The sequence below is a fragment of the Diadema setosum genome, chromosome 1 (genome assembly GCF_964275005.1).
Source record: "Diadema setosum chromosome 1, eeDiaSeto1, whole genome shotgun sequence".
In the NCBI taxonomy this organism is placed as follows: domain Eukaryota; kingdom Metazoa; phylum Echinodermata; class Echinoidea; order Diadematoida; family Diadematidae; genus Diadema; species Diadema setosum.
Genome location: NC_092685.1, coordinates 33,172,467 through 33,185,555, shown reverse-complemented (window position 1 = coordinate 33,185,555; position 13,089 = coordinate 33,172,467). Strand labels below are relative to the sequence as shown.

Below are 13,089 nucleotides of genomic sequence, written 5' to 3'. Positions count from 1 at the left end.
AGACACCAATGTGTTAATATAAGAAAAATGTGTTGCCATAGTAACCACTCATTTTTGTATCAAATTGAACCATATAATCTATGAAGGTGAAATTTGGTGTGCATGATGCAAAATGTCCTTTGTATTTGTATCGGACAATGCGTTGCCATGGTAACCGCATTTTTTTTTTTTCTAAATCCTGTGGAGTGAACTTCTTCCACAGTTTTCAAGCAATTGAAACCAAATTTGGTAGGCATTATGGCTTTGAGGTATAGATGTGGAACACATAATTTGTGTTTGTCACACAAACCATTGCCATGGTAACCACAATTTTACCAAAACCTATGCAGATCGAAGAACTTTTCCATCATTCAAGCAATTAAAGTCAAATTTAGTATGTATCATGATCTAGAAGTGTAGTTTTGCAAGACACCAATGTGTTAGAATAAGGAAAATGTGTTGCCATGGTAACCACTCATTTTTGTATCAAAATAAACCATTCAAGCTATGAAGGTCAAATTTGGTGTGTATGATGGTCTTTAAGTGTAGTTATGCAAAATGTCCCTTGTGTTTGTATCAGACAGTGCGTTGCCATGGTAACCACACTTTTTACCCAAACCTTGTGGAACTCAATGTCAACTCTGTAATTGTACAGTAAACTAAAATTGTTCTGTTTCCAATTCGACAAGTTCCCAAACTTAGTATTAAAGTGGAAGTCCGGACGATTATCAGCCATTTCTTGTGTAAAGAACAATATTTCATGAACCTATTACCCTTTTCCTGACGAGAAAAGACCATCAGATACATTTACTATGATTTTTTTTTTTTGAAATAAGGTAATTCTTCATGTTCGAATCCGTCGCGAGCAGCCCTTCGTACTATCTGTCCCAGGATGCATTGCGCGTGACGTATCAGGCGCAGTTTCCTCAGCTGAGAGCACCGCGAGCGAAGCCCAGCTACGCATCGATCTCCCATTGCACTGCTGACTGCGGCACGGTATCTGCATGCCTGCCTAGGTGTGCCTTGTTGGCGCTACCGCAGGAGACCGTACACCGATTTAGGAGTGCTGTTGCCAAATGCTGTATTCCTTTATTCAAATAATATTTGGTATATATCTATGTAAAATCCATCAAAGATTAATGTAAAATAGTCGCAATGCTATAACATTTTCGTTTAATTGAAATATTTATGTATTGTAATACTGCCGTACTTATTAGTATCCACCCCATCACTCACAATGCATTGGCTATTGTTGCCATCAGAGTGATCAGGCTGCTCAGGCATACATTTACGTCTGCTGCTGCCAAATGCTATCATAATCCGCGATCGTTTTTTCGACTTCTGAGTGTGAACAATCTGAAATCAGTCTGTCAATTTCAGAATTATTGCCTCTCTTGTTGTCCGAGACTGTTGAGTGTGTCTGACGGTGGTAAATTACGACAGTATACATGTAACTTGAACCAAGGAAGAAACGCTAGCGCCAGCTTCATCATACTATATAGTACTGCCGCCGGTAACTGCGACCAGCAGCCCAATACACACAGCGTAATGAGACTGCGTACTGTAGCATTCAGGATCATGATAAGGTAGTATCGTGGATAAATATCAACTTAAAATCTAAATATTTCTTCAATTTGAAGACTTACTAGTAAAGTTGAAGTATTGAAAACAGGCTTCGATAGTCCCTTTCTGTTCAAATTGATGACTTAAATGTGACTCGGTCGAGAGGAACCTTGGAGAGATACACTGAATTATTGACGGCCAGCACAGGCGCACACATCACTTGTGCACAAATTTCAAATCCATTGACGACCGGATAAGATGCGCTGGCCGTCAATTCAGTGTAGCTCTCCCAGGTTCCTCTCGACCGAGTCAAATTAAGTCATTAATTCGAACAGAAAGGGACTATTGGCAGAACCAAGCGTTGCCCGAAGCCTGTTGTCAATACTTCAACTTTACTTGTGAGTCTTCAAATTGAAGAAATTTTTCGAATTTTAAGTTGATATTTATCCGCGATACTACCTTGTCATGATTCTGAATGCTACAGTGCGCAGCCCCATTATGTTATGCGTATGGGGCTGCTGGTCGCATTACGCCGCAGATGGGGCGTATGACGAGGCTGCATCGAGTAGTATTTGTAAGTTTTGACGACAAACTTGTATTGGAGAGCCATCTTGCACACCTTTCCCGCACATTTTCTGGGTTCGGAATGGTAAAAAAACTCTTCTTCTGGCCATTGCCCAGTTTATTAGAACACCCAAACACTTGACACATCGGCATTTTCTAAGTGAAGCAATAGATCATGCCGCGTGCATCCGTTGTGTGGCTGGAACCACGCGGTACGCTACCACTTGCTCGGCCCATATCGCCGTTGCTCAAGCAGGGCTCCCCGAGCCAGCTGACGCTCCAAACAAAAAGCAATGTGGGGCTAATACGTCACGCCGTCACATGATCTTTCTCGCTGGCGTACAGAAATCGAACAGTTACGATTCAAAATTAGTGATGCTAAAAAATTGATTGTGGCGATGAAATGAAACTTAGTCATTATGGTCCTTGATTTATGTAGATTTTGGTGAAATTTATTCAAAATCGTCCGGACTTCTCCTTTAACGTCATTGCCCTCATGACATCACATACTATAAAGCAACACTAGGGGCTGGGGTATTAATCACCTTCAGTGATAATTCTAGTTTATATTGTTTCCTTCCTGACGTGTCTTTCTTTTTCTGGAGATGTATGATATGTTGCAGTTGGTGTATTGTGTAAGACCCAAACACACTATGCATGTGTGCATAGATAGTTGACACAAGATAATCTAAAATGTATAATTCTATTTTCAAGTGTCACACATATCATGACCATATCATCTTTCAACATGTTCAATGATTGCTACCATGCATCAAGGAGGTTTAAGAGCTCTCCCGATCACACCTCCCGGCATACAGCTTGAGAATAGTAGAACAAAATACACATACAGTTCGACCTCGATTATCAGGCCATGTCGGGACCGGCACTCATCCGGATAAGCGAATTGGCCGGATATGGGAGACACAATGTTAATGTAATTAATATAGCTGCTGTCCAAGATACCGTCCCAGTGCACTGGCAGCTAGGCAGGTAGCGTACCCCGCAACTGTGGTGTAATCTATGCTAGCCTGCGCAAAATTGTAGTCCCTTCTTCACAAAAATAAAGTATATCTTTATGTGAAAATCATGCATGTTTTACCTCATTAGATATTGAGAAACCTATCATGCACATCTTATGAAATTAGTGAAATAGATCCATGAAAGTCACTGTTTTTTCTCAATTTTTGGATGGAAAAAAAAAAATCCTTCACTGCGTGAACGCGTCCGGATAATAGAGATTTCCGGATAAAAGGATAATCGAGGTCGAACTGTACGAATGTGTGTACTGTGTGAATGTAAAACATTCACGATTTATCAACACAAAATCATTTAATAGCATCAAAATACTGGAGGAACGGAGCAACGCTGATAGGCCTAGGCAGTTTATGAAATTGCAACGCAGTACAGTATGTATGTGAGGCAATTCTGTAAATTCCAGAAGTCAAAGCTTTCACTCCTGCGAAGGAGAGAATCAGGAATGACTTTGAAAAACAGGTAACTTTTCAGGCAGTTTTGACTGCATTTGCTCTCATTCAAATATGAAATCAAATTCTTCAGAAGAACGATTGACCAATAGCTGTCAGATTTCTTATCATATTTTGTTTTGTTTTGTTTCAAAGACTAGCAGAGACTCCGACCCCAAGCACCTTCTGATCTTGAGATTCTCCCGCTTGAAACCCCTAGCAAACAGGAGACCCCAACATCATGAGCACGAAGCGCTAAGTTCCTTGCCGCCGGGGACAAGGACCCGCTTAAGGGCCCTGTAAACTCTGGGGTTCTAGATGCCCTCTAGTGCTATATCTAAGCCTTGTTTTTCAACATATACGATGACACTAAGTATAAGAAATCATTTCAAACGGGAGACACAGAGCCAGGGCAAGAGAAGTTAAATCTCAAGCGGGAGAACGGGAGATTTTGCGAAAATGGGCTTTCGGCGGGAAATCTCCTGTCGAAAGCGGGAGCGTTGGGGTCTCTGGACTAGTCAGAAGCTAAGATGCTTAATGCCTAGTCCAGCAAAATGTCTTGTATTTATACATTGCTGCAGCAAAGGCGAGCTGTTCCGCTGTAGAGCGAGCTGGCATGGAACAACACGAGCAACAGAACAGCTAAAGCAAGGGAACATGCAGTGAGACGTAGGAAGACCATATGTGCAAGCTGCTATCAAGCAGCCTACAAACAAAGAACAAGCTACATACAATGTATGTGGTTCATTTCTTTATTTTGTCTGGCTATAAACCTCAAATACTGTTGTACATGTATTATGCACAGAATTATAAAATGATGTTACTGCAGGAAGGCCGCATGCAGTAGATAGGTTTTTTTTTTTTTGTACCTGCATCTAGAGATTATTTTGCCTTTGAAAATGAGATGAGTCATGATACACACATATTTTGAGAAATGTACTTCATTCTATGCATTCATTCAACTGTTAGGGGCATGTTGTGTTTGATTCTCTCTTTACAGAACCAGGAGAGGTGGTGGCTTGTGCCTGGGTGAGGACGGAGCTGGGTCACTCCAAGATAGAATGGAAGCAACTCTGCTGTCGGATCAGGTACATTATAGGTTCTTCACCGTCAGACAGGGTGACTGGGATTTCTTTTTTTTTTCTTCTTTTTTTTTTAGGAGCAACTTCAATAATTCATAGCATAAGTCCAGGGCTGCACACTAACCCATTTTGCCTCATGGTCCGACAGACAGGAGGTCAGACCAATAGGTACCCAGTTTTTGTCGAGCCCACTGGAGATGCGAGGAGACTAAGGGATCACCTGCAGCGTCTGTCCATCCGTCGTCCCTCCATCCGTCCATGACACTACAAAAACTTGAATAACTCTCTGCTGAGGACTTCAATTTCAATCAAACTTGGGAGGGAAGAGTGGTTATACAAAGTTACACATTTTACCAAACATGAAGGTCACCTTAAGGGGCAAAGGTCACAGGCAGTTGTCAATGAACTTTAGGGCCCAATGTTTGGTTTTTACAGCGCATTTCGATTATGGTTCATAACTCTTGATGTATATGTCCGTTTGTGACCAAACTTGGATGGTAGATGTCCCTTGGGGATTTGAAGGTCACCACATGGTCAAAGGTCACATACAGGGATTAACAAACTTTTAGGGCCCAATGTTAAGTTTTTACGGCACGTTTCGATTATGGCTCATACCTTTTGATCCATCTGTTCGTTTTAGACCAAACTTGGATGTTAAATGTCCCTTAGGGAGTTGAAGTGCTTTACAAGGTCAAAGGTCACAAACGGGTTAACAAACTTTTAGGGCCCAATGATAAGTTTTTATGGTGCGTTTCAATTATGACTCATAACTTTTGATGTCCGTTTGTTGCCAAACTTGGATGGTAGATGTCCCTCGGGGAGTTGAAGTTCATCACAAGGTCAAAGGTCACAGACAGGGGTCAACAAACTTTTAGGGCCCATTGTTAAGGTTCTATGGCGAGTTTCGATTACGGGACATAACATTTGACCCATATGTCTGTTTGTGACCAAACTTAGCTGGCGAATGTACCTTGGGGAGTTGAAGGTCATTACAAGGTCAAAGGTCATAGGCTGGGTCAATGAACCTCTGGGAGTTAGAAAAACATTAAATTCTTCTACGAGAATGGGCGAGACATTTTGGCACTTGCCTTGTTCTATGTTTCACTAGTCCATTCCTAAAAAAGTTACTAGTCCGTCAGTAATTTTTACTCTTTAGGGACCGTCAGACCAGTGCCAGTGTGCAGCCTTGGCATTTTAATAACTGAAGTCTTCATTACAGTAGCAGCTAGGCAACAGCCAATCAGTCACTAGTAATGAGTTGTTGGGATGGTGACTATGACAAATGTTACTGTGCATCAGAAACAACAGTTTCAAATCCCATGTTTTAATTTGGGGCTTGTTCATTAGGTCAGTGGAAGAGGTTATGAGGACATTTAAGGGAATGATGAGAGAAATACAGCTCTTAAAATGAAAATCCACCCCCAAAACAATTAACTTCAAAAGGAAGAGAAAAATATTCCCTACAGAATGGTAAAAAAATTACCGTAAATCAGATGAAAAATAAGGAAGATATAACATACCATGTATTGAACTTGCACATTTTTTCAGAAAACATTTCTTTACCAGTCCATATGAATATTCAAATGAGTGATTTGATGTCATACTCTCACAATTTTTCATGTACATATTATATATGAAATTGGGAAAAAAATGTTATTTTTAGCTAATACATACAACACACAAGTGAAAAGCATGTTGCCATACCAAGATACATCAGAGTTATTTATTTTTTTTAGGTGCTTTTAAGAACAAATTTGAAATTTCAAGATGTTATATCTTCCTTATTTCTTAACTGATTTTTGTCATTTTTTTTTTATCGCTCTGTTAGAAGGGAATATTTTTTTCTTTCTTTTGAAGTTCATAAATTTTTGGGGTGGATTTCCTCTTTAGAACTAGAAAAGCACTCTGAAAGCACAGACTTCTGCCAAGCAGCTAATTTCCACCCATACACACATGCTGAAAATCATCCAATATCCCACTGTAAATTTAGAAGCCTTTTGTTTACGTCATCGGCTTCCAGATACGCAACGCCTCGCCCAAACAGAGCACAGGCTTTAGAGTGCTTGTGCAAACCTCAAATACATGCAGCTTGAACTCCCAAGTTCATTGACCCTATCTGCAAAAAGATTTTAGAATATCCTTCATTTCATCCAAATATGTCTGCAGCTTTTTGAATTATTTTGTTCACAAACGAACAAACCAACCAACACCAATGAAAATATAACCACCTTCCTTGGCTGAGGTAACAAACAAGCCAACACTGATGAAAACATAATCTCCTTCTGTGGCGGAGTTCGTAAAATGTCCTTAGCATGCATAATCAGACTTAGACTGGAGGTATTGGTGATTACAAATGATGTTGTATTTTGTCTTGTGTTTTTTATTAGCCCAGCTTTATTATTTTGTATAAAAATTACTTGTATGTTTCACAAGAACTTTGAAAACAAAAAATGTGTTGATGACAAAGATTCTGAGAAATAGTATGGATTTTATTATTTGCCTAATTCTTATCTGGTCTGTAACGTGAACTTAGAATCTATAAGACTATGGACTGTGAGGTATTTAAAAAGAGGTCTTTCTTTCTCCACTGAAATGTGATATTGCTAAACTTTATGTGAGGTTCATTGTTGATAAAATCAACAGCAAAATAAAGTCATGATGACTGCTTATAAGTTTTTATATCTTGAAGGAAAAAAAGTGATGTATTTCCCCATTAATTTCAATTAAGTAAAACATAAGACGTAAAAAATTAACATCAAACATTTTCTGTCCTTGATATATTTCCAATATAAGCATTACTCTCGGGGGACTTTTAAATTTATCTATTTCTTTCCAGAATTATGCATGCTGTCTTTATTGCAGTATAATTACATGAAAAGCTCTTGATATTTGAATAGTAGATCTGTATTTATACAGATCATTTATACATGACATAAATGGAATGAAGCTATAAAGTAGTGAGCATGCAATACTCTTCCCTTTCCCACTTGTCATGATGTTGGAAATAAGTAGATAACACATGCCTATGTTTTGTTGCATATTGTGCTGTGATTTCTGTGCATTGACTGATGTGATTATTCCAATGCAAGTCAATTTCTTTTATTCTTTTGTCACACTAACTTTGCCTGTCAATGGTGTTGCATAGGAGGTAAGTCTGTAACGAGATTTTCAAAAAAAAAAAGAGAAAAGAAAAAAGGCTTGTGCTGTGCTTGAATAACCCGTTCGTACTGTGTGAAATGGTAGAAGTAGTTTTCACCTGTGTGCACAAGTGGCTTTGTGAACTGTTGTGGTACACTAGTGGAAGTTTATTTTGTACATGGGACTTTTAGGGAAATGCCAAAAACTTTGTACTGTTCTGCATAGAATATACCCTTTTGGTTCACTCCTTTATTATGTGATTCACAGATAAACATTTAGATCCACTGTTGCATTCGTTACATCTACAGTGTTGTATGTGACCTGTTATCATGTTGCCTTGTTAAAGGTTCATTTTACCTTTTGGGAGCAGTGCTTTCAAAAATGTTCAAGATATCACATTTGATGCATATGTGTAGGTCTGTTGTATTACAAAACATCCTACCATATAAAATATTTGCTATAAAGCCTAAAATATATGAGCGTTTTTCTTAAACCGTAACTGTAGACGGTTCAGTCTTGAAACATTTTTATTAAAACTGTTGGTCTCATTTTGTGTATTTAACAACACTAAACATCTATTATACGGATTCAAATTTTACAGTGGTTGTTTCTATCCCTAACTCACATTTTAGAACTATTTTAAAGAATTATTATTGGGTTTTTGTTTCATTTGCAAATGGTAAATTTTGCTGTTAAAGTCCCAGAAGTGTTAGAAGCCAAGAAAACGTTTACCTTCATTTATCAGATAATTTGGCTTAGAAATAAGATTTTTATGCCTCCGCCCAAAGGGTGCCAGAGGCATTATGTTTTCAGGTTGTCCGTACGTCCATGCACATTTGTTTACGCAATAACTTGAGTAAAATGAATGGAATTTTACCAAACTTGGTCCAAGTATAAAGTATGATGGGGCAATTACTTGATTGAAGTCAAAGATCAAAGGTCAAGGTCAAGACATGAAATTGCATCTGTTAACACAATAACTCAAGACTGGATGAAGCAAATTTCACCAAACTTTATCCAAGGATGACTTATGATGGGGCAATTAAGTAGTTTTTGAGTGAAATCGGCAAGATGTCAAAAGGTCAAGGTCAAACGCTCAAAAGTTCACTATTTCCCCCATATCTATGCAATGCCTGAAGGTATTTTCTTGAAACTTAGTGTATAGATATATACTACCAAATAAAGATTCTCAAGAGAGAGAGTTTCAGGTCATGAGGTCAAAGGTCAGGTGAAAGTGTTACAATTTCACTTTTTTCTCCTTATCTCGCAAATGGTTCAAGGCATCTTCATGGAACTTGCAGACTGATGAGGAGGGAATTTAGGGGTCAAATGTCAAGGTCAACTCCTCAAAATTTCACTCGTATTTTTGCAATGCTTGCGGGATTTTTCTTGAAACTTTAATGTATTCATGTATTATCTAATGGAGATTCTCTGGGAAATTTTCTGCCAAAAAGTCAAAGCTCATGTTAAAGTGCCATATTTTACTTTTTCCTGTATATCTTGAAAGTGGCTCTAGGTATCATGAAACTTAGTACATATTTATGCATATCTACCTGACAGTGATTCTCTTGGGGATTCTAGGGTCATAGAGTCAAGGGTCAAAGGCCAGGCTAAAATACTTTTTTTTTTAATTTAATACTAAAATTACACTTTTTCTTCAAACCTTGAAAATTACTCAATGCATAAACTTATCAAAGGGACAAAAGTCAAGTAAAAATCCTCAAATCCCAAAATACATGTACTTGCACTCTAGACAATATAGCAAACCTAGTTCAAGGAAAGTACACAGTCAACACATTTGTGACAAACCTGTAATTTCAATATTTTGCCTGTTATGTGAAACTGTCATCACACATTGTCAAGACATTGTACTGTAGACCTATCAGGAGAACCATGCATTATGGCGGAGGCATACCATAGCGACATTTCTAGTTTTAAATTTAAAATGGTGCAAATATGATCTCTTTACACTGTACTTCAGCTTGTCAGTATATTCAAGTCTGAGAGTGTCCTGAAATTTGAAACTTTTCCTATTTTGTGAAGCAAAATTCCCGTGCCTGCATTGCATCTTTGCTTCAAAGCTGATTTGCTCATTTTTTTTTTCTAATCTAGTGACAGGCTTTCCTACAAATGATGTGCAGTTCGCAAAGGTTTGCATTCTATTTCTCCATGTTCCTTGTGTCATTAACCCACTGTGTTTTAAGTGTGTAACAGCTTTTTAGCATTCATGTACGTGCAGGTTCTTCAGAGCACAGTCAGTATAATTATTTCTTGGCATTGGGGCACAAATCAGCAAAACATACATGTAAGACTTTCTTATCCATAAAAGCTTGCCTGATGCTCACTTTACCATGGCCAGCATAATTCTGGCATATAGCCTATTTAAAGCAAGGTCTTCTTTGGTGAAATCACTTGTGAATTGTAGTCATGTATGTTTGAATGTGGTAATTGTGAAATTTTGAGCTTCAAATTCAAGCTTTCTCAGCTACATATACTGTGGCAGCAATCCAGTCAGCTGTGTAAACACTATATGTATGATGTGTTGCCAGTGTGGTTGTGAACTGCAATGTCTGTCCATTATTTGTCCCAGCCGAACGAGTTCGAGCAGGGGACTATGAAACGGGCTCCGTACGTGTGTGTGTCCGTATGTCCGTCCGTCCGTCCGTCCGTCCGTCCGTCCGTCTGTGTACGTGCATCCGTGTGTGATCAAAATCTTCAATTTGCTACTTCTCTGTCATTTATGAGCCGATTTTGATTCTGTTTGCTTTATATGATAGCACTACATGGGAGCTTTGAAACCTCTACACAGAATTTCAGGTGTGACCTTTGACCTTGACCTTTGACCTGTAGTGTACATTTTTCTACAAAATGCTACTCCTTCGCCATTTCTAACCCGATTTCAATTCCGTTTGCTTTATGTGATGGCACTAGGTGAGGGCTTCAGAACTTCTACACAGAATTTTGACCTTTGACTTCTTTGACCTTTGACCTTGATTTTTGACCTATATTGTACATTGGCTACAAAATGCTACTCGTTCGCCATTTCTAACCCGATTTCGATTCCGTTTGCTTTATGTGATGGCACTAGGTGAGGGCTTCAAAACTTCTACACAGAATTTTGACCTTTGACTTCTTTGACCTTTGATCTTGATTTTTGACCTATATTGTACATTGGCTACAAAACGCTACTCCTTCACCATTTCTAACCCGATTTCGATTCCGTTTGCTTTATGTGATGGCACTAGGTGAGGGCTTCAAAACTTCTTCACAGAATTTTGACCTTTGACTTCTTTGACCTTTGACCTTGATTTTTGACCTGTATTGTACATTTTGCTACAAAATGCTACTCCTTCGCCATTTCTAACCCGATTTCGATTCCATTTGCTTTATGTGATGGCATTAGGTGAGGGCTTTAAAACTTCTACACAGAATTTTGACCTTTGACTTCTTTGACCTTTGACCTTGATTTTTGACCTGTATTGTACATTTTGCTACAAAATGCCACTCCTTCGCCATTTCTAACCCGATTTCAATTCCGTTTGCTTTATGTGATGGCACTAGGTGAGGGCTTCAGAACTTCTACACAGAATTTTGACCTTTGACTTCTTTGACCTTTGACCTTGATTTTTGACCTGTATTGTACATTTGCTACAAAATGCTACTTCCGGCGGGGACATATATTACGCACCGCGTAATTTCTACTTTTCCTTGTTCTTTTGAACACAAAGCTGCTGCTGAGTTCAGAGTAGCCTTAATTTGGTCTTACAGGCAACCATAGATAACCCACATATAAACATGGATTGATTGAAAGCAGTAGTATTAGTAGAACACATCAGTGAAAGTTTAAGGAAAATTGGAAAATCTTTTCAAAAGTTAATTTTTTAAAGTTTCAGTGCCGTCATCGCTGGTTAAAAAGACTACAGTTTATGATGTCATGTATGGACAACAATAACAAAGATAAAAGGAGAATTCCTCAAAATTTCACATTTCATGAAAGTGCACATTCTATTGACTTGTTATTGACATATTATGTTAAAGGCATAATTTACCATTTGCAGATGAAACTTAAACCCAGCATTAGCACTTTAAAACTGTTCTGAAATGTGAGTTAGGGATAGAAACAACCACTGTAAAAATTTGAATATGTATAATCGATGTTAAGTATTGTTAGATACGCAAAATGTGAATAATAGTTATGATAAAAATGCTTCCAGACTAAACTGTCTACAGTTATGGTTTATTGAGAAAAATACTGATATCTCCTTATATTTTAGGCTTTATTGCAAAAATGTTATATGGTAGGATGTTTTGTGATACAACAGACCTACGCATTTGCATCAAATGTGATATCTTGAACATTTTTTAAATCACTGTTCCCAAAGGTAAACAGGACCTTTAAGGGTAAGATAGTCCTCCTGCTTTGTGAAACAGGAAAGTCAAGTACTCTTTCATTATCCTTGAAAAGTAAACAAAATGTTGAATTATCATTATATTCTCTTTATAATGTTCTCCATAATGACGACATGAATGTAGCAGTCTCTTTATCCGGCAGTGATGGCACAGAAAATTTATATATTCATAACTTTTGAATCGATTGTCCAATTTTCTTCAAACTTTTACTGATGTGTTCTCCTAGTATTGCTGCTTCCACTCAATCCATGTTTATATGTTGTGCTTCGGTTTCCTTTAAGGATGTTCCTCAGTTGAGTTTGTGCGCATCCTAGCTGCGCAGGTTGGCAGTGACGGAACAAAGAGCGTAGAATGATGAATGATAAGCTGAGCTAGCTGAGCTGAGCAGCTGCTCGTAGATCCAGCTAGAGTGTGGTACGTACGGATACCCGACAACTCCCCACCGCGGCTGCGCTGGGCGGCCTCGCTCTTGTGCCGACTGTACGCGTTACAATCTGTACGTACTACACAAAGTTCAGCGGTCCAAGCGGCATATACATGGTCATGGTAGCACAACACTGATTGACGGAATCGGGAAGCTTGGAAGTCAAACTGAGCTGTTTCCATTTTCAATCCATAGATCTGTTTTGTGACATGCAGTTCATTATCTCTTCATCAACATGGTCAAGTGGAGTTCTAAGGTACCTAGGGCCTATAGGCCCTAGACGGGGACTACCAGTCTACTAGACTAGGTGTTAAAAACAACAACAACAGCAACAACAAAAACATGTGACACACATATCATCTTTAGGTCTAACAACTAAATCAATCGGAGTATCTCTGTCAAAATCTAAATTAGATCTAAACTTGTCATTACTAATACAAAATATTGGTGTGTTTTTTTTAATTTT

The 13,089-nt window shown here is 38.5% G+C and overlaps 1 protein-coding gene across 1 annotated transcript in view; it reads left to right on the top strand.

Moving 5' to 3' along the window:
* The window catches only part of LOC140229916 (uncharacterized), a 95,512-nt gene that overhangs the window by 34,705 nt on the left and 47,718 nt on the right, over positions 1-13,089 (top strand). Inside the window, exon 2 of the mRNA XM_072310118.1 lies at positions 4,570-4,657. Within this exon, the coding sequence (XP_072166219.1) occupies positions 4,631-4,657 (27 nt within the window). The 5' untranslated portion in view covers positions 4,570-4,630. The remainder of the gene's footprint in view (positions 1-4,569; positions 4,658-13,089) is intronic.